The sequence below is a fragment of the Rhipicephalus microplus genome, chromosome 10 (assembly GCF_043290135.1).
Source record: "Rhipicephalus microplus isolate Deutch F79 chromosome 10, USDA_Rmic, whole genome shotgun sequence".
Lineage (NCBI taxonomy): Eukaryota > Metazoa > Arthropoda > Arachnida > Ixodida > Ixodidae > Rhipicephalus > Rhipicephalus microplus.
Window position 1 is genome coordinate 83013701 of NC_134709.1, and position 19500 is coordinate 83033200.

Genomic DNA, 19500 nt, shown 5'->3' on the forward strand with positions numbered 1-19500 from the left:
AACCGCATACAGGACAGTCTACTAAGAGGGCCATATGAAAGGAGAAGGCTAGGATAGTGAATAATATAGTGCATCTTTGGTATAATGTTGACATTTGGAAAAGTTTTCCTGAATGCTACATAAAAGTCCTCAATGCACTCCTTCAGATATGCAGCACCACCTTTGGACACCTGCGGAGCAAGAATGATGTCCACGATAGCACGCAGTTGAAGGTATAGTTTATATGCAGGATTGTCTATTGGCACTTTGTCCCCAACAAGAAAAGAGAAGAAACGAAAAAAACAAAGCTTTTCAGCAGCTGACCCTTTTATGGGGGTTTTTCCAAAAACTGCTGCACGTGACAAAGGGGGCAACTTAGACTTTTTGTCCCCCGCTTGAAATGAAAATTTGGCAAGTCGCTCGTTTAATTGCTCCAAAGTCAAAAATCCGCTTGATACAATGGCCCCGACTACATGTTTCAGGATGAAAGGAATCACGCCTTCGTGAAGGTCGTGCATTATGTTTGGTGGAAAGCCTTGCGTGACATCAAACGAACTCAGAGAGCTCAGGCAGCTTTCACCAGTAATGCCATATGCAGTACTTAAAGTTTGATCCTGCTTGACAAGCTCAACGTGACGACTGTGCGATTGCTTTGTCCTCGTGACAAACTTTTCTTCATGCCATTTATCATTGATCTCATTTCTGTCTGCCATGCAGTAGCGGCACATAAGGCCAGATGAAAAACATTCTCGAAAGCCACCAAGTTGGTGGCTTGACAGGTTGTCGCCACTAACATATAAAAGTGACCCCTTCATTACTGTCCCATTTATGTTAATTCCATTAGATTCCAGTTGTTGCAAGTCGTTCAGCTGTGGTTTGAGAATTTCCTGATAACTGAATTTCGTTACAAGGCTTCTTTTTGCAAGGAGAATCAGATATTTATCATCAAGCTTTGAACGCGACTGTGGCATATGATTTAACAATGACAAGTATCCAGCAAGAAGTTTGTGTTTGCCACGTTTGCTTCCCAGAGGGTTACACACTTCAAACTCGTCAAAAGATACCTGAAGGGCCAACGACTTCTCAGAGCCAGCATATTTAAATATGTTGTGCTCCTTAAAGTAGTCTCCATCACATACATCCTTCAAGAGGGTTGCAGACTGCTTTAATTCCCCTGAAAGCTCACGGACCTTAGCAATAGCTTGCATGGTCTCTAGAAGAGGTACATATTCAAATTGATCATCTGGGTGATTTGAAAGATGCACAGTTTGTGGAGACACAAAAGTGAATACACTTTTCCAATATTGTTCTCGGCCAGATTTTGTCCCAAGGTGCTGGAGTCTTCCCATTTCAACTGTGTTCAGTTTAGCTTGAAAATCTGTAATGAAGTTGAGCAAGTCATTGGCAATTTCATTCACAGTGCACTCTGGCAATTGTCTGCCTTCTTGCCACTTTAACAGTAGAGAGGACAGATGCATGGCACATTGATCAGTAACATCACAAGTGCTCCTGTTGTGTCTGCATCCCTGTGGGGGCTCCTCATCACTGGGTTCACAGAGTTCACTGGGCTCATCAGTTGCATCTATTTCACTGGGCTCATCAGTTGCACCAACAACAGTGCTACGAGGCACTGGCTCATCATTGGTCTCACAGGCAGGTGGTTGAAGCAAATGGTCGTGGTGTCTCCTCACGTGCTTCCGGAATGAACTGTACAGTCTAAACGTCCGCACACAGTTTTCAAAATTGCAAGTCCAGTTACTTTCTGTGCCATGCCAAGTGCAAAAGTGCCGGAAAAGTGCAGACAATGAACTGGTCCTCTGGTGGCACCGGGCACATGCATATGCTTTTGTAGAATTCATCTGCAATGAAGAAGCTGAGATTGAAATATCACAAATTAATGCACAAATGTAAAACCTAGATAGAAAAAAAAATAGACTGCATGACACAGGTCAAGCAGGGTAGCACCGAGCCCTATTCTGTAACCCTTCCTCACATAGGTGTGCGCACGAGGGGGACAGATGGGGCGGCCGCTCCCCCAAGTCATCTAAGAGGGAGGCGCAAGTTCTGCTCCTTACATTGAGTCTGACAACGGCACTAGGGGGCGAGGCACCCTACTAGGCACGTGAAGGGGGGGGGGGGGTAAACTCGGCCCCATACATTGACGGTAACCGGGGGGCGAAGCGAAGGTTTGATATTTTTTCTCGAATTAAAACTATTAGCTGGCAGATAACTGGTATATACCTGTAACAAATGCGTAGCGATAAGCTCCCGACGTAGCCCTCTTGTGAGCTGAGCTGATAAGATGCTCAAGTAGTAATTCGAGGCAACAGCTGAAATGCTGGAATACCTAAGGGGCACGAGCTTTCCGCGGGAAGATACCGCTACTGCTTTATATTTGTAATTGTATAAAAATGCAGCCACTGCTTTTCGCCATTACAGTATGAAGAAAGCGGAGATCAGCTGTAACTTACCGTTGCGGCGGCTCAGATTAACAGTAATCTGGAAGGGCGCCCACTGAAGGTGCTGCAGATCACATGCATGCGTTATGATGCACTCGTGCGCAGTGGATGCAGTGGTGAATGTTGGCAACGCTGTGACGTGATGAATTCGTGTCAAAGTTAACAGTACAACACTGTCAAGTACCATGGCTAAAAATAACTAAATATACGTCAGAGAAATTATTTTTAATACTATTTTCAGTTAGTGAAGTTTTTGTTTTCAAGCAAGTGCTTTCTTACACTTTAGAGGTGAGATGATTCTAGCGTGGCAACGCTGGGTCACGACGTGACGACATCTTTGAGTAGCGCGCATATCACTCGTGGCTGCTCGTGGCGCAAATTCTCATTCCGCGGCGGCGTTTGCTCCTGTACTTGTACAACGTTTTTGTGCGTGTGCTAAGTTTTAAAAGCATGGCGGCCGTAGTATGCGTTGTGCGTTTGGAGACAGGCGAGCAAAAAAAAGTTGTGCTGCCTACGGGTTCGTACGACGAGCTAGTCCACGCTTTGTCTACACACACTGCAGTGGACGAGCAAACCTTGGTGAGTACCAATTGAGTACTTTGAAACTTCTTGTCATTGATGGAAGAAAAGTGCTGTTCACCCATTTTCATCACATTGATATTTACGTCTGTGTCACGTAGTGCACCTTTTTGAGGCAATAGAACCAGATCGTGTTCAAATTCTAAGTTCAAAAAGACTACTAGGAAGGTCCGAATCGGTTCTATTAGTGGATTAGTAAGCTGTTCGTGTTATGGTATTGGATTCATAGGGTGGGTATCGCACATAACCAATTACGCATAACCAAACAGTCTTTGTACGAATATACTGAACTAGCACATATCTAGTGAAGTGAAATATGTAACACAAAACAGGATGAACAGCACAGAAAACGGCATATTATTTCTGTGTATGTGATGCCAAAAAGAGCTCGTGAAATAACATGCTATTCACTCTGCTATTGCTCGCATTTTTTCAAATCGAATAACGAAGTTGAAGAAACTTAGATTCTCGCCCTCAGAAATGCTAATTAGTTTAGTTAGCACAAGTGATATAAGGGATCAGCAAAAAACGGAAAGCGATTTATGAAAAACGCTGTTTACTTGTCTGTTAACATGCGTGCCACAACATGTTTCACCCAACTTTATGAATGAAATGTTTCATTCAGCTCCAGGTTTTTGACACCGAAGTCGATGAATACATCGACCTAGAAAAGGACTGCACAATCCTCCCAAAGTCTAAAATCAAGGTGGGGAGGAACGTGCTGCCGCCCACTACAGATGTGAGTATCTTTTTCAAAAATGAGTTATGTAACCTCCAGATACAGCTGTTCAGCTCATAGTGCCGGTTTGAGTTGAATCATCTTTCATATAGCATTAGCTATTTACTGGCATAATTACCGTGTTATGGAAATGTACATGAGTCTTAATGGAAGCTAGTTTGTGCGGTGTCACTGAGTAGTACAGCCGCGGCCACATCTATGTATAGCCCGCAAGCCACTTGCTTTGCTCTGCGGCGCGACACATTGCGGGTTATGACGTCATGTGCACAAGAGCATGCGCTGCCTTACAGCCATGCAGGCGTGCTCTGCACGGTTGACAACAGTGGAAGGTGTGCTTGTTTAGCCAAAGATCCGTGCTACTTCATGACACTTTCGTCACATCTATTTTATAATACGAAGTCCGTTTAGGTTGATAAAACACACCTGCATCAATGATGCAAGCTTTATGGCTGTTTTGAGGCATGCGATTATATCAATATTGGTCAATATTCAGCACAGCTGAATATTGACCAATAGCTGCACAAAAAAAAATTTAGGCTGTCACAAAGAGTGCACCGTTTATGCAGGTGTATGTTGATAATCAAAATGTGCTTCATCTTAAGAAATACATAGGACAAAAGTGTCCTAAGGGAGCGCGCATCTTCGGCTAAACAAGCACACCTTTCGCTGTTGTCACCCGTACAGAGCATGCCTGCATGTCTATAAGGTGTCGCGTGCAGAGGAAGGCCAGTCATTCGCCCTATACACAGACGGGGCCGCGGCACCACCAATAATGAATGCATTGTGGTGGACAGTACCTTTGGCCTTTCCATAATATCCGGCTGTGACTTTTGTCTAAGTCATTATAATTTATCAGATGCTTAGTTCGCCAGTTCACCTACTGAACAAAAGGTAAATGGAAGAAGCTAAGCTTAGGAATGTGCCTTTCATCTGTATACAATGGCCCAGTTTAATTACACGAATGTGTCCTGCATGCAAAGAGGCACTTGGATTATGCAGATCAACTGGAAGATTTCAAAACAAACAGCTTTTCTGTCCGTGTACAGAAGATCGTAATGCACCAGTTATGCTAACGTCACTATCAAAGCAGCTATCACAGGGGTGCAACAGCTGCACCAATAATGTCAATTTAATATGATTTCTTATTTTTTTTTTGACTTGCCTAACCTGCCTAAAATTTTTTTAAGTTGCTCTAACTTTAGCCAGGCTGATGATGATAATACAAGGAATAGTCTCTTTCTCTTTTTTACATAGACTTTAAAACTTGTAATACTGTTTGCTATCAGAGGCTTTCACACACATTGCAGCTTGCTGCCTGATGGTTTTAATGTTCTACTTTAATTCAAGTGAGCTGTGATTGTTTATACCAGTTTTTTAAATGCCATTCCTGAGATGTGCTTGTACTTCATGATGCTTTAAGCACTAATTCACAAAATTCCACAGATATTTACAATTTTTGTGGTGGTATGAATTAAAGAGCTATAGCTTGAAAGTTTCTTTGTTGTGCAGCCAACCAGCAGTGAATGCACTGAGGCCGGCCCGAGCTCCAGGGCACATGATCCTTCGCGGGAACATCTCAATCAGAGGTAAGACCTAGAACTTTACTCATTTCTGCACAATACAGAACAGCGCAGAATAATTGTTGATTAAGTTATTTCCACTGTGTCATCATATGCTTTGCTTTTCCCGTGCCCCCACGCACTGTGTACCGCATATGATGAATATGTTCATGTACTTTCTAAGCTGTTGTGTTGCGGAGATATTGAAAGCAACCCCGGTCCCGATGAATGGCAAAAAGAAGTGCTAACGATGTTAAAAGAACTAAAGGCTGAGACGGGTAGGCTAGCCCAGGGCCAAGTGGATATCTCGGCTAATGTCGCGACGGCGCAGAAGTCTTTCGAAGAAGGGTTTGTCGCAATGAATACGCGGATATTGAAAATCGAGGCCCAATGTGACAAAATTGATGACGTAAAAGAGCGGCTCATTCTAGCAGAAGAGGCCGTGAAAACCTTCGAACAAACAAGCACTGTCATGAGTTCACGCCTTGACGTCATTGAAGACAGGGCGCGTCGTGATAACCTAATCTTTCATGGTATCCCGGACGCTAAGGAATCGTGGATACAAACTGAGGAAAAAATTGTAAGCCTTCTGATGCAACACGTCGACCCGAACATAACTGATGATGTAATTGAGCGTGCGCATAGGTTAGGTGGCAGCTACCAAGAAAACAGGTGTAGACCTGTCATTGTCAAGTTTAGTCGTTTTAAGCTTCGGCAACAAGTTCTTTTTAAGCGAGCAACGTTTAAAGGTATTAATGTTTCCGTCACAGAAGACTTTTCAATAGCCACACGAGTTGCACGGAAAAAACTATTTGAGTTTGCAAACTCATTGCCACAGTCACCAGCTTTCTCAGTTCGCCATGACAAGTTGTATGTAGGTAACACTTGCTACATTTATGACCGTGCTACTGATAGTATACTAAAGAAGGCAACTAGTAAGATTACAACTCCCGTTCCAAACGACAGTGTCACCCAAGATAAGCCTTCGGGTAGTCGCAATGGACACGCCTTTAGTACTCGTAACCGCAAAATGAATGCGAATTCTACTCACTTCAGTCGTCCTCACAAGTAACAATTAGCCGGAGGTAGGAATGATGACGTGACTGCTCTTTTCAATGTCCCTGTTCTTTTTTCCAACATAAGGAGCATTATGAAACACAGGATTCAGCTTAATTCTATTATTTCCTCAATGGAGGCAAAATTAGTAATATTAACCGAGACATGGCTCAACTCAACGGTGGAAAATACAGAAATTTTCCAGACTGACGTCACATATGATGTGTATCGGTGCGATAGAGAAGATAGACAGGGTGGTGGTGTATTGATAGCCGTATCGCATACAATTTCCTCTTTTCAAGTAGAAGTTGTGTCCTCTCTGGAAACAGTCTGGGTTGGTATTTCAAGTAAGCACACAAAGATTATATTAGGCGTATGCTATCGTCCCCCAAACTATACATCGTCATTCGTCGATCAATTGCATGACGTTCTCAGCTATGTCGTCACTCGGTATCCTTCGTCACCAATTTTTCTTTTTGGTGACATGAATTTTCCTAACATTACCTGGCACGCTGGTGTTCCTCTACTCGACCCCTTTTCAACACAATCCCAACAGTTCCTAGATTTTTGTAATTGTTTCAACTTTACCCAGGTTGTAACGAAACCAACAAGGGTAACTAATGAATCGTCTAATACATTAGACCTAGTTTTGTCAACTCATCCAGACTTCATATCCCCAATTATCTATCTTCCTGGTCTGAGCGACCATTTGGTGTTACACTTCGACATCACCATGTCTTTTTCACGTGGAACTGAAAAAGACAAGTACATCCGGGACTACCGCAATGCAGATTTTGACGCCATTAACCAAGATATGTGCGCGTACTTAGACACATTTTGTTGCAATTTTGAAGAGAGAAGTGTACAAGAGAACTGGGACCTTTTCAAAAACTTAGTTACTAATGTCACCAATGCGCACATTCCCCTTCGACGCATACGGAACAACACAAAAAGACCGTGGTATAACACGCATCTAAAACGTTTGTCTAATAGAAAAAAGCGCTATTTCCGCACAGCCAAGTTGCAAAATACTAGTGACTGCTGGGTAGCGTATCAAAATGCTGAGGCAGAATACGTGGAAGCTGTGCGTGCTGCTAAGAATCGTTTCCAAACGCATACGTTGCCTGAATTGTTATCAAGGAACCCCCGGCAATTTTGGAACGTTATCAATTCTAGCCAAAATGCGGATTTATCAATTAACGATGACTCTGGTGAGCCGCTACCACCATCTGAATGTGCCGCGTTATTTAACAATATTTTTTCAGCCAATTTCTCGGGAAATACTGCTGCGCCTGTTGACGCAGTTGTGTGCCGTGACTACCGCTCAATGTTTCCTATCATTTTTGATTCTGCAGGAATTTTGAAGTTAATTGACACCTTAAAAACATCCTCATCATGTGGGACTGACGGTATCAACTCAAAATTTCTCAAACAAACAAGCGCATATTCGTCTCTCTTCTTGTGTAAGATTTTCCAGCAGTCACTTGACCAAGCAACTTTGCCGCTGGACTGGAAGGTCGGTAAGGTTGTGCCGATACACAAGTCTGGTGATAAACACTCCGCTCTTAACTATCGGCCCATTTCACTAACAAGCATTCCGTGTAAACTAATGGAACATGTACTGCATTCACATATTGCGAAACTTTTAGAATCGAATTCATTTTTTACATCGGCCCAACACGGTTTTAGGCGTACGTTTTCCTGTGAAACCCAGTTGCTTCTTTTCACTCATCACCTGCATACCATTCTTGATAAACAATCTCTAATTGACTGCATTTTCCTGGATTTTGCAAAAGCATTTGAAAAAGTCAATCACGCTTTACTAATGCATAAGCTCTCCTCTCTCAACCTTGACTCGAATGTACTGGCATGGCTCAACTACTTTCTAACAAACCGTCTTCAGTACGTCACTGTTAACGGTCATGACTCGCCGGAAATAAGTGTAACATCGGGTGTCCCGCAAGGCTCAGTTCTGGGACCTCTGCTGTTTTTAATATATATTAATGATCTCCCTGACTGCGTTTCTTCATCCGTTCATTTATATGCCGATGACTGTGTGCTTTACAGGGAAATACGTACCGATGATGATAGGAACATCTTGCAGACAGACTTAAATAACATTAGGAATTGGTGCGATAAATGGCTTATGAAATTAAATCCCAAAAAATGCAAGCTAATGACAGTCTCCCGCCAGCCTAATAACTCCTCAACATACAAACTGGGTGATGTTTATCTTGACCAAGTGTCGTCATACCGGTACTTAGGCGTCACCATTTCTTTCAATCTAACATGGAATGCCCATATTAACGTCATCACGAACAATGCTAACCGTACATTGGGATACATACGTCGAAATTTCAGCAACGCCCCACTTTCCTTGAAGATGCTTCTTTATAAAACCCTCGTGCGCTCGAAATTGGAGTACGCTGCTGCAATCTGGAACCCTCACCACGAAAACTTGATTAGGCACCTTGAGCTAATTCAAAATAACGCTGCACGTTTTATTCTATCGGATTATCACCGTACATCAAGCGTAACAGCAATGAAGCACCACTTGTCACTGCCACCTCTATCACTGCGTCGCAAGTACTTCCGCCTTTGCCTTTTCCATAAGACCTACCATCATCCATCACTGCGTAATGAGCTCATTACGCCTCCCACATATCACTCCTCTCGGATCGACCATGAACACAAGGTTAAAGGTACTTTCTGCTACACAAACACATTTTCTTGCTCCTTCATACCGGTCACATCAAACGATTGGAATCGGCTACCAGGTGACATCGTTTCCATCTCTGATCACTCCCTCTTTCGTCATTCTTTATCAGCTCACCTATTTCACGATAGCTCTCCTTAGTCATCCGATCTATTCCCCTCCTTACGAAGTTCTGTCTCCACGTGTCAAGATGCCAGCGTTTTCCAGTGGATTCTTGATTTTTTGTGTGTGCGTGTCATTTCCCTTACTTTTACACTTTTTTGCTAGTACTGTATAATTTTACTACATTCACTATTTGCTCATTGTGATCTCCTTATTTTTACGTTTCACTTTTGTTGCGCCTCATTGAGTAGAGGTTTTTTTTTTTTTTTTTTTTTTTAGTTTTGTTCATGTATAAAATAGCACGTATATTTTTCATGTTGTAACCCACTCCCCTCTGTAAAGCTTCGGCGATTGAGGGTAACAAAATAAATAAATAAATAAATATAAAAGGTCCTGCATGTTTGTTACCTGAAAAACAGTTGTTTAATATTCTGTGAGCTTGAAAATTGACACTAACATTCTGTTTCAGTGCTGACTCCATCTGCACCACAGTGTTAGTGGAAATACATGTGCCATTAAGGAAGCAGTTTGACTATCTTGAGTTTAGACTTCCTGCTTTCGGGCCGTACGAGGAAGTTCTGCAGAGGGGCGAACCAGTGGAGGGACCTGTGAGGCGAGCCATTGTCAACAGAATTTTTCAAGCTTGCTTCAAAATAGTATGGTATGTAGTGCTTCTGACCTAATGTAGTGCCAGATCAAGGAAAACTTTAAGGGCTTGTTTTTCTTTGTTAAGCATAACGTCAATTATAACTAACTGACCAGAAAGCCTAGGAAAGTGTAAAGGATGTTATTTGTAATAATAGCATTGTAAGTTTGAAGAAAACAAGGAGGGTGAAAAGGTAAATTGCAAGTTACCCTGCCAGTGGCTAGTTATCTTTTTGTCCTTTTTACTTTTTTCGCAAGCATCATAACTACTACAACTCACATCCCCTATATTTTCCCTGGCTTTTGTAATTCGGTTCTTCCATCGTTTCTAAATATCATAATGCCAAGCCGAGTTGCAGCACTGACTTCACCTCAGACTTCACACATCGTAGATTAGTTATGGCTTGCAGCTTGGCTGTGTTGTTGGTTCTCAGTCCCATGCCGCTGGTTCCAATTGTTTCTTGTGTGAATAAATACTGCGACTTTCTGAGTGACTTTCTTGTTTTGTCATTATATGCCAGGTGCTTCCATGTCGTAAACAGTGGGCTGCTATCATTGTTACTAGGGCTCTTCGATAGGCTCATAGTGAGCACCGAGTCTTGAGAATGAAAAGAAACACGACTGAGCCAACCGAGAATCATTGTTGCAAGGCACATAAATGCACCCTTACTTCTAATATACTCCTTTTTAATGATGCAAGTGTGAGCTGAGCAGTTACCTAAAAGTGGTTGTAGAATATTTTCAAAGTTTTCTTTTGATAAACATGTTACGACGAGCTTGTCCTCCTGAATATTTTTATAAACAGTGCTTATGTAGTCTTTAGATATCGTCATACAGATGCTGAAATGTATTATAAAAAATTGGAGCTCCTGCATCCTGCATTTTTCTTAGGGCCTAATGTAATGTCTTCAACTGTGCTAATCAGAACTTAGTGGCTTGCATTCATACATGTACATTGCATGGTCTTTCTCTGTGACCTTCAGGTTTATGTGAACATACTTTTAGTTTGGACATGAGGTGAGTTGCATATTACTTGAAGCCAGCATTTTACCAAGTGTACTTGTTGTGGCATCAGGGCAGCATAAATGTGTGGAAATGTTGCCTCCAGCGAACCTCCCTGTTCGAACTAATTTCATTATTTTAAGCATACATATTCTGTTCAACTTCTCTCGTGTTTAGGTTTGGCTATTTGCTCATTTGGAGAAATAATGGCTAGTTACCATTGCTTGTAACCATAGAGAAATTATCAAAATTTTGTCATTCAGTTCTGTCTGTAGTTATTTTTTTCACTCCTTCTATTTTCATGCTGTACCATTAGCATGAATAGATTAGTACATGTCTCTCTTTTAGGTTCCCTTCGAAGGAGCTGTACAACACAGCAGTGGAACAGCTCATTCAGAAGTACCCGCACCTACGGGACAACATCAAAAAAGGGACCGGCATGGTGAGCATGGAACCTTTGCTATATTTTCATGCTACTTCCAGCCGCATAAGTTAAATGTTAAAGGGCCAGTAAACAACCCTAAGGTCTAAAATTTATAATGGAGAGAAATATGCACATTTTTGCTATGTGAACATGCGGACACAAAAATTTTGCGAATTTGTGCTATAGTAATGAAGTTCAAAACATCCATTTCAGCCTGCTTCAAATTTACACTCGTAGGGTGAAGCCCAGCTGATCTAACAGCGGCGTGCGTGCGGCAGTCTCGCAGGCTTCCATTATACACTTCAGCCTGCGACGCCTGAAGGGCCTGCAAGGGGTACATTTTAAATCGATGTGCAGGCCAGTCAAACCGTGCGGGGTTGCACGTGTGGCGATGTTTGTGTCTGACATACTCATATAGCAGACATGGACATTTGATTAAACACAAACAGGCATTTAATTAACACAAGGGCAAAGGCAAGAGCCGTCTCAATACCTTGCGTGGGACACTCCATGCTCGCTGCTTACGCGAGACTCTCAGCACTGGTGACCGCCCTTCTCGCTGGGTCATTGTCAACTGTCAAAGCAGTCAAAATCTCTCTGAGGTGTACGCACCCCCCTTGCGGCCTTTTTCCCAAACAACTACATGCTCCATTTTGGTACGGCCCCGCTGTGTTGGTCTAGTGGCTAAGGTACTCGGCTGCTGACAGGCAGGTCACGGGATCGAATCTTGGCTGCCGCGGCTGCATTTTCGATGGAGGCGGAAATGCTGTGGCCTGTGTGCTCAGATTTGGGTGCACGTTAAAGAACCTTGGGTGGTCTAAATTTTGGGAGCCCTCCACTACGATGGTTTTGGGATGTTAAACCCCACATATCAGTCAATCAAATCTCTTTTGGTACAAATGCAAAGAAGACCAGCTGGCACCATTTACGAGTAGTTAGTTGCCGGAAGTCATCGCAATACAATGGGGAAAGGTCATGCGGAAGAGAATGCATGACGTTTCTGACTGGGAGGGAATTGTATATAGCTCATCATTGTGAGTCTGTCCAGTTCAGCATTGTGCTTGTATTTTGCACCATATTACATATCATCTCGCATTGATCACCAACACAAAGTTGGCATTCCATCTTGTAAGGCATCTTCTTTACTTTCACTAATTTGTGCCACACACTAGTGATGAGTGGAATCGCCTTCCTCCAGATGTTGTCACCATCAAGGATACTAACCAATTTAAAGAATCTGTACGTGATATATTTCTCTAAGTTTTCTTTTTCTTTTAAACTAGGTACCACCATTCATACTTATATCATGTGCCTCTCTTTGCTGATACACCGAATTTCGACTTTTCTTTATAATTAAGGTATCATGTATTTTGTTTTCTTTATTTGTATTGCTATAACTAGAGTAACTACTTGTAAAGTTTTGAAATGTAGTTATGAATGGCAGTGAGTTCTATTTCTGAATTTTTTTTGTCTTGTGACCTGTTTCTGAACTACTATCAATTTTCTGTATTTTTGCCCCACCCCTTCTGTGATGCCATTGGCCCTGAGCGTATTCTAAATAAAGAAATAATGTTCCAATGCTGAATGTGGCTGTAAGAAATTGAGGAAATATTTCACGATACGCCACACATTTATACTCCTAAAATGGAAAAACTTGGCGCCTCCTAAAGGAATATTGACGCAAAATTTCGTTGCCGAGATAGCCTGAAAGGTCGATTCCCGTAAACATTCGTATATCATCTGCGAAATATCAACAGTGAATAGGTATAGCTTGGAAGGTGTTTTAAATTAATTTTGAAGTTTGGGTGAGCCTTCAACTCCATCGTGCCATTTGACACCCTAGAGGAGGACTTTTTGGGGACCCCGAACTTGCCCGCCGTCACCACGCTGCAGTCAATAAAACAAGTTATGATGACATCATAGCCACTATTTTTCCTTTTTTGCGTTTATTCCCGCAGTCTATATTTCTTAATTAATGGTTGGTTGCCGTGGCGCATGCTTTAAATGTTTTCTGTTTGACGACACTGCAGTTTCGTTTTCTATTCAAAACTGATTCTTGATGTCGACCGTGCGAAAGTGTGTCACATTTCTGTGTGCTGACATGCACATGCTAGGTGGCAATAGTTGCACCCGGTTTTTGAAGCTGTTCCAAACTGAAACTAAAGCTGGTGGATAATGAGAGGCATGTAATAAATTATCTGTCATGTGCTGCAGCAAATGTTATGTCGTGTAATAACTAACAGGCAAGCAGCAACAGAAAAATGCGAGGCCAAAGTTTTTGTGACGATGCCCCTTTAAATGTGCAGATATGGGATTATGCTCCGAAGAAGGAGCAGCCAAGGAGACCATGAGCACAGCTGAATGCACTTTCTGGGATTGCACATACTCTCGCCTTGTTTGTAACTCAGCTCTATTGTGTGGTGCTGATGCACAGCAATGTCGCCACTCGAGTACGATAGTTAAAGATTTGGGCAGCTGTAACTTGACCTCGAATGATATGCATCTGATGAGTAAGCGTCGAAAAGCTTATTCGTGTCTTTATTACCAAAACTGGTACAAACTTTCAAGATAGCTAGAGATCTCTTCGTCCACCTCCTGTCAGTCGTATGCTCGCATAGTCCAGTGACTGCCCTCTACCAGTACATCGTTAGGGAGCCATATGCCAGTAAAATATGAAAAAGCAGAAAGCAGGTTTGCTAAGGTGTGCAACACCTGCACTACTCGCACTAACCTGATATAATTCCCAATTTTTTTGTTGAGCGCCACCAAAACCGCGAAATGTGCCGAAACTGTGTCACGGTGTGCGAAAATGGTCGACCAGCCACAAAATTTTCTCAGTTGCACTACAATTTCCGCAAATTAAAGCATAATTGTTAGCAAAGCATTCGCCACCAAAGCACTGATATTTGCCACTTAAAACACCGTGTTGTCAATTCTGTGTTCGAGCAACACCACCCAGATTATTGGCTCTCGCCTATGTCAGGTCTAATCTGCGGTCAGGCCGGGTAGGTGCATTTTTTCCTCCGGTAAGGGTATGGCCTAGGTCTTGCTTTAGGCCAGCGAGCCGGGCTCGGGCCGGTAAGTTTAAACAAGGTCCAGGCCCTTGCAGTGCTTTAAGGGGGACGCTTCAACGACAAGTTCCCAATGCAGTCCCCTGAAGAAGGGACTGCATTGGTTCCGAAACATCGAATCAGTTTTTAGTTTTCAATTTAGATATTAGTTACTTTGGACTAAAAGTGGCTAAAGAGTTCTTTTTTTTTTCGTATTAATTTTTAGCCAGCTTGGCAGATGGAGTTCTGTCAAAACATTCTCATTTACAAATTCCGCAGCAGAAAGCCATGTAGAAAACATATAAGGTTTTATAACAGTATTTTCTTTTGTAACAAAGCTATTCAGGTCATTGAAATTCATGACAAAAGCTGTGAGAATAATCTCATTCGGGCTTGTGTTTTTGCACAATGTGCAGGAATCGTGGAAACTTGCACTGAAAAACAAGTTTAAAAATAACCGGAAAAAGATGCAAAACATCCCCGAAGAAATGGAGGCCATGAGGGTCTTAAACACACCAAAGAGGCCCAGGGTGCCAGGGCCAGAAGAAATCAACAAGAAGCTGTGCCGGCTGTCTGTAAGTGTTTTTTTAAGATATATTTTTCATGGTGAAACAATAGTTTTTTGCTTTCTGTAAAAAGTGCAGGTGAAATGTTATCACTGGTGCACATATTTTTGGTGCTTATTTTTGTTTTACTGTGCTAGGTGTGCACTAATAAAGTGGCCACTCAATTCACATGTTGCAGGACAACCCAGAACTTATTGTTTACGGTGAGACCGCTGAGGGGCGTCAAAGGCACCACGAGTGGCTCACAGAAAATGCGAGCACAGCAGGGGATGACGAGCTGCGGCCGCGCCTCCTCGCCACCGCCAAAGAAAGGCATGAGCGGCTCGAGTGCATGACTCTACAGCAGGCGCTGTTGGAGTATCCGTTCCTGGCCACCGAACATTCTGTATGCTCTGATCTCCCTCCCCTTTTTTGTGACATCTGTGGTAAACATTGTGATCTTTCTTTTCAGTTATCTGTGGTAAACATTGTGATCTTTCTTTTCAGTTGCAGTTGGAATTCAACTTGCTGTATAAAAAAAACATCTTGGATGACGTCATGAAGGGGTTCGAGTGCCTTTGTGCCATGATTCTCAGTCATGGCCACCAAGAGGAGGTGACAGAGTTTTCGACCTTGGCCTCTGGTAATGTGTTCCTGTAGTTCACACACATACATTGTTGTCATGACAACTATTATTTCTCTGTAACATCAACCATTTTTATAAATGAGTGCTAATACAGTAATGTATTTTTAAATCTTAGTAGTAAAAATAAAGAGAAACAGAAAATGAAACGAGAAGCAAACCTGCAGTGAAAAGTTGAGCTAAATCTAAAAACTTCAGTACAAACCATGCTTCTAAGCAGGAGCTTTTTAACTTGCTTCAAAAGAAAGAAGGTATTGACATTTTGTAGTTATCAATCAACTCTGTTTTGTGGCACTGCCGTTTTGTTTACAGTAAGACCAAGTAATGATTGTCTATTATGTGGTTATGCTTGGACCCAGGAAGGCATGCCCGCTGCAGCACTAAACTTTATTTCGCAGCAATGCAAGCTTGTTTTAGGGGTGAAGCTCCCTAAAGTGTGGGTCGATTCCTAGTAGTAGTATGTTGTAGTAGTAACCACTTCAAGTTGCTTTTAAGAATTGCTCATTAGATAGCAGTGTGTATATGTCCTTGGAAATAATATCACTGGACGGCATTAGTGGTTTCGGTATAGTTGACTATTAAAGAGGATAGATGCCGCTGTTATACTAAGAAATTCACAGAATATCCACGGTCTGAATGATGATGAGTGGGGTGAAGCGTCTGTCACGCAAACAAATGGACGGACACTTCGCGCCACTCATCATTCATTCCGTGGATATTCTGCGACATTTTTTTGTTTTGATGGATATTGACGCATTTTGAGATGCTGCGTCGACACTGCCGCTTTCATCGCATTGTGGTGATCATGGTGGTGGCTAACAAGTCGTGCCAGCCGTCATTTAGTGGAGAAAGTGGTGATTACAAGTTACGCTTGAACAGATGTGCCGACTTTGTCATGCCCCTCTGCTTTGAAACTTGATGACATGCACAACTGCACCTAATTTCATGTGTGTGCATATTGTTTGAATGTTAGAAATTATGGCATATGGAAACGCTGACATAAATTTTTTTTTCGTTCTTTGCAGAGGATGCTATTTTAGGTGTTCTCAGGTTCATTGCAAACCGCTGCAATGACTCATTGGAGACACTTTTGACCGACGTGAGTGCTTCAAAGCTATATAGCAGATTAGATGCAACATAGCCAGGCTTGAACACATGCATGCTTTTCTCTCATTGTATCCTGCATAAGACTGTCCTTGCCACTGTGCGTTGATGGCAGTGGCTCACTCATTTACTGATGAGCATTGGCCCACCACTTTTAGCACTTCGGTCATCATGTTTTTATTAGCTTGCTTCCTATGCATAGCCAAATTTCCATGATCGGATCTTGTTTAGTCCAAGCTATAAAAAGTAACAATCCTTTTTTAGGATTCCAAAAATTTTCATGCCTGGTATTGGGAGTGTGGAGCAGCTTAGTGTAATTTTAATTAGCATGTACAAGTTATCATCAACATTTGCATCTTGTTGAATAAATGTTTAAGTGCTATTGACAGCTGTGAACTTGAAATTGCCTCAAGTAGTCTTTGTGCTGAGTCATAGGAATGCTGTGCTTTCTGACTCTTACAGTACAAAAAATTTAAAAATAAGCAGGCACTGCATGAAGATAACAAAGCATCATCTTGACAAAAAAACCTGATCCAAATACTTAGGTGTCATCCTAATTCTTAGAAAGTCTACCATTCATACTCGTTGAGTGTTCACCAAGACATACATTTTTTGTGTAGTTAGCAGAACAACTATAAAATAGGCTCGTACCAGTAGGGAAGCTTTTATTACCAGCCCCGCCGCAGTGGTGTAGTGGCTAAGGTACTTGGCTGCTGACCCGCAGGTCGCGGGATCGAATCCTGGCTGCGGCGGCTGCATTTCCGATGGAGGCGGAAATGTTGTAGGCCCGTGTGCTCAGATTTGGGTGCACGCTAAAAAACCCCAGGTGGTCAAAATTTCCGGAGTCCTCCACTACAGCGTCTCTCATAATCATATGGTGGTTTTGGGATATTAAACCCCAGAAATCATCAAGCTTTTATTACCATGTTTGAATGTGCTTGCTTTTCTGGAAGATCTTTTAGAATACAAAATGGAACGCTAGGACGGTTTCTTTTTTATTACTATAAAACATTGAGTGCTTGTTCAAGTTATGTGACTGATTTGTGCTTTGTGCTTTGTTCTGCAGAAAGCAGACACGCCACTGACGCCCTGCATTCAAAGAGCTACCGACGGCACCCTGGTGCTTCACGCGGATAATCAACGCCTGTTTGTGGCATCGTCGCTACTTTCTGCCGTAGCTTCCCTGTTCTCCCTTTTTTTGGGTATTTCACATTAAATATCCAAAAAAGGCAGACAGGGTGCTGACGTTCATTGAGCACGCCTTTGTGGACCTTAGCCAAACTAAGCCAAAAGTAAAGGCCCTTGAGCTCATAAACTTTTACAAGAACTTTTCCTAGAAGAGTTCTTGTAGAAGTTTATTACATATTACAGAAGAATGTATTAAAGGGCCACTCACCAGGTTTGAGGATTTTGAGCTGACAAGCGCATTACGTAGACGAGGCGTTCATGATCATGTCTGGCAAAATTCGCAGCGCTACTCATCGCGGAAATGGGTCAAATTTCAAGATCAAAGCTGCTCCCCCTCCCCTCTGACGGCTCATGCGTAGAGAATGAGGGCGTGACGTGGGCGTAGGAATGGCCCTACGTACACGGCAGTGCAATGACGCTGGTCCTCTACGTAGACGAGTCTGCTCTGACGTTGTCAACAGTGTACCACGTAACATGGCAAATTTTTTTTAACACAACATGCGTAGTTCATGTATTTGTTGCTTTAAGAGATTAATAAAACTTAATATAACTAATGAGACGCAATAAAAAATTGTGCGAATTTTTTTTTTCATTTTTTTCCGTGAAATGCTACGAGATGCGGGGCTAATGTGTCAGCGTTTTCCACGCATTCGTGTCCCCGCGGTCAGTGCATTGAGCAGACGACCACTGTAGAACGCTCCTAAGCGTTCGCGCACTCATTGTACTCGTCTACTCTATCGCGTTTAAGCCATCGTTTTCAAACCATCCCGCAGAAACAGGCAGAAGACCACAAATTAACGCTGGTCAACAAAGCAACGCTGCTGGCGTGCTCGGGGGTTGGACTTGTTTGGGCACGTGATGCGCACATCATTACATGGTGGGATGCTTGAGAGGGTGGGGAAGAGAATTGGCTTGCGAAGGCTACGCGGAGGAGCGGCAAGGGTTTCGAGCTCGCCTTCTCTCATCCTCGTTTCGCGCCGCTTCAAGAAACCTGTTTTCTCCGCTCGTGATGAACCGATTCGAAAAATTTTTGTGGCAAAATGTTCCTCATCGGACACCCAACAACTTCCATTGTCTAACTAAAATTCGGTATAGGGCCTGGTGAGTGGCCCTTTAAAGCGGCCCTGAAACACCTTTCAAGGTCACTCATGACCTTGAACACTTTCTTTTTTCTTTGAATGTTAAGCTTTTCCAGTGTAATCGCGCTCGCATGTGTGGACAAATCGCAGCCTGCGGCAGCGACCTCTGTAACGACCGAGCGAGCTATGTTCAAATCAGCCAATGGGTAATAGGTGGACTTGCTACAAGGGATTTTTGAGCGTGTTCCGTCATTTGTCGAGAGAAGGGAAAGCAATTTTTAGCTGACTTAGATAATTTATTGTGAATTCCAGGTCGCGTGCTGCGCTATACAATTGGCCTCGTGTGTTGTCGGGAACCTCTACTACCGATCGGCAGTGTTTCCTGACCATGCTCAAAAAGTGTTGACGGGCCCCTTGAAGGAATGTCTAAATTTAAGGGCTCGATTTTTTTAGGCGCAATATAATGAGAACTCGCACACAATAATGCCAAAGAAAGTATAGGGGATGTTATTAGGAGTAATTGTAATGTAAATGTGACAAGTGGACCAAAATTCAACTTCCCACTAGCAGGGACCAAACCTGTGACCTTCTGTGATACGTTTTGTAGTTTTGCCTGTGAAGGCAGTTTCTG

The 19500-nt window shown here is 42.7% G+C and overlaps 1 protein-coding gene across 1 annotated transcript; it reads left to right on the forward strand.

The window, feature by feature from the left end:
- The first annotated feature begins 15348 nt into the window (after positions 1-15348).
- LOC142774455 (uncharacterized) lies at positions 15349-17938 on the forward strand. The gene is made up of 3 exons (XM_075874802.1): positions 15349-15498; positions 16524-16597; positions 17669-17938. Exons 1-3 carry the CDS (start codon positions 15414-15416, stop codon positions 17816-17818), a joined length of 309 nt encoding a protein of 102 aa, XP_075730917.1. The 5' UTR covers positions 15349-15413; the 3' UTR covers positions 17819-17938.
- Positions 17939-19500: the final 1562 nt, after the last annotated feature.

Coding starts and splice junctions, on each gene's coding strand:
- LOC142774455 (XM_075874802.1), top strand. CDS start 15,414: ATGAAGGGGTTCGAGTGCCTTTGTGCCATGATTCTCAGTCATGGCCAC. Junction 15,499..16,523: donor GTTTTCGACCTTGGCCTCTG/GTAATGTGTTCC, acceptor CGTTCTTTGCAG/AGGATGCTATTTTAGGTGTT. Junction 16,598..17,668: donor TGGAGACACTTTTGACCGAC/GTGAGTGCTTCA, acceptor TTTGTTCTGCAG/AAAGCAGACACGCCACTGAC.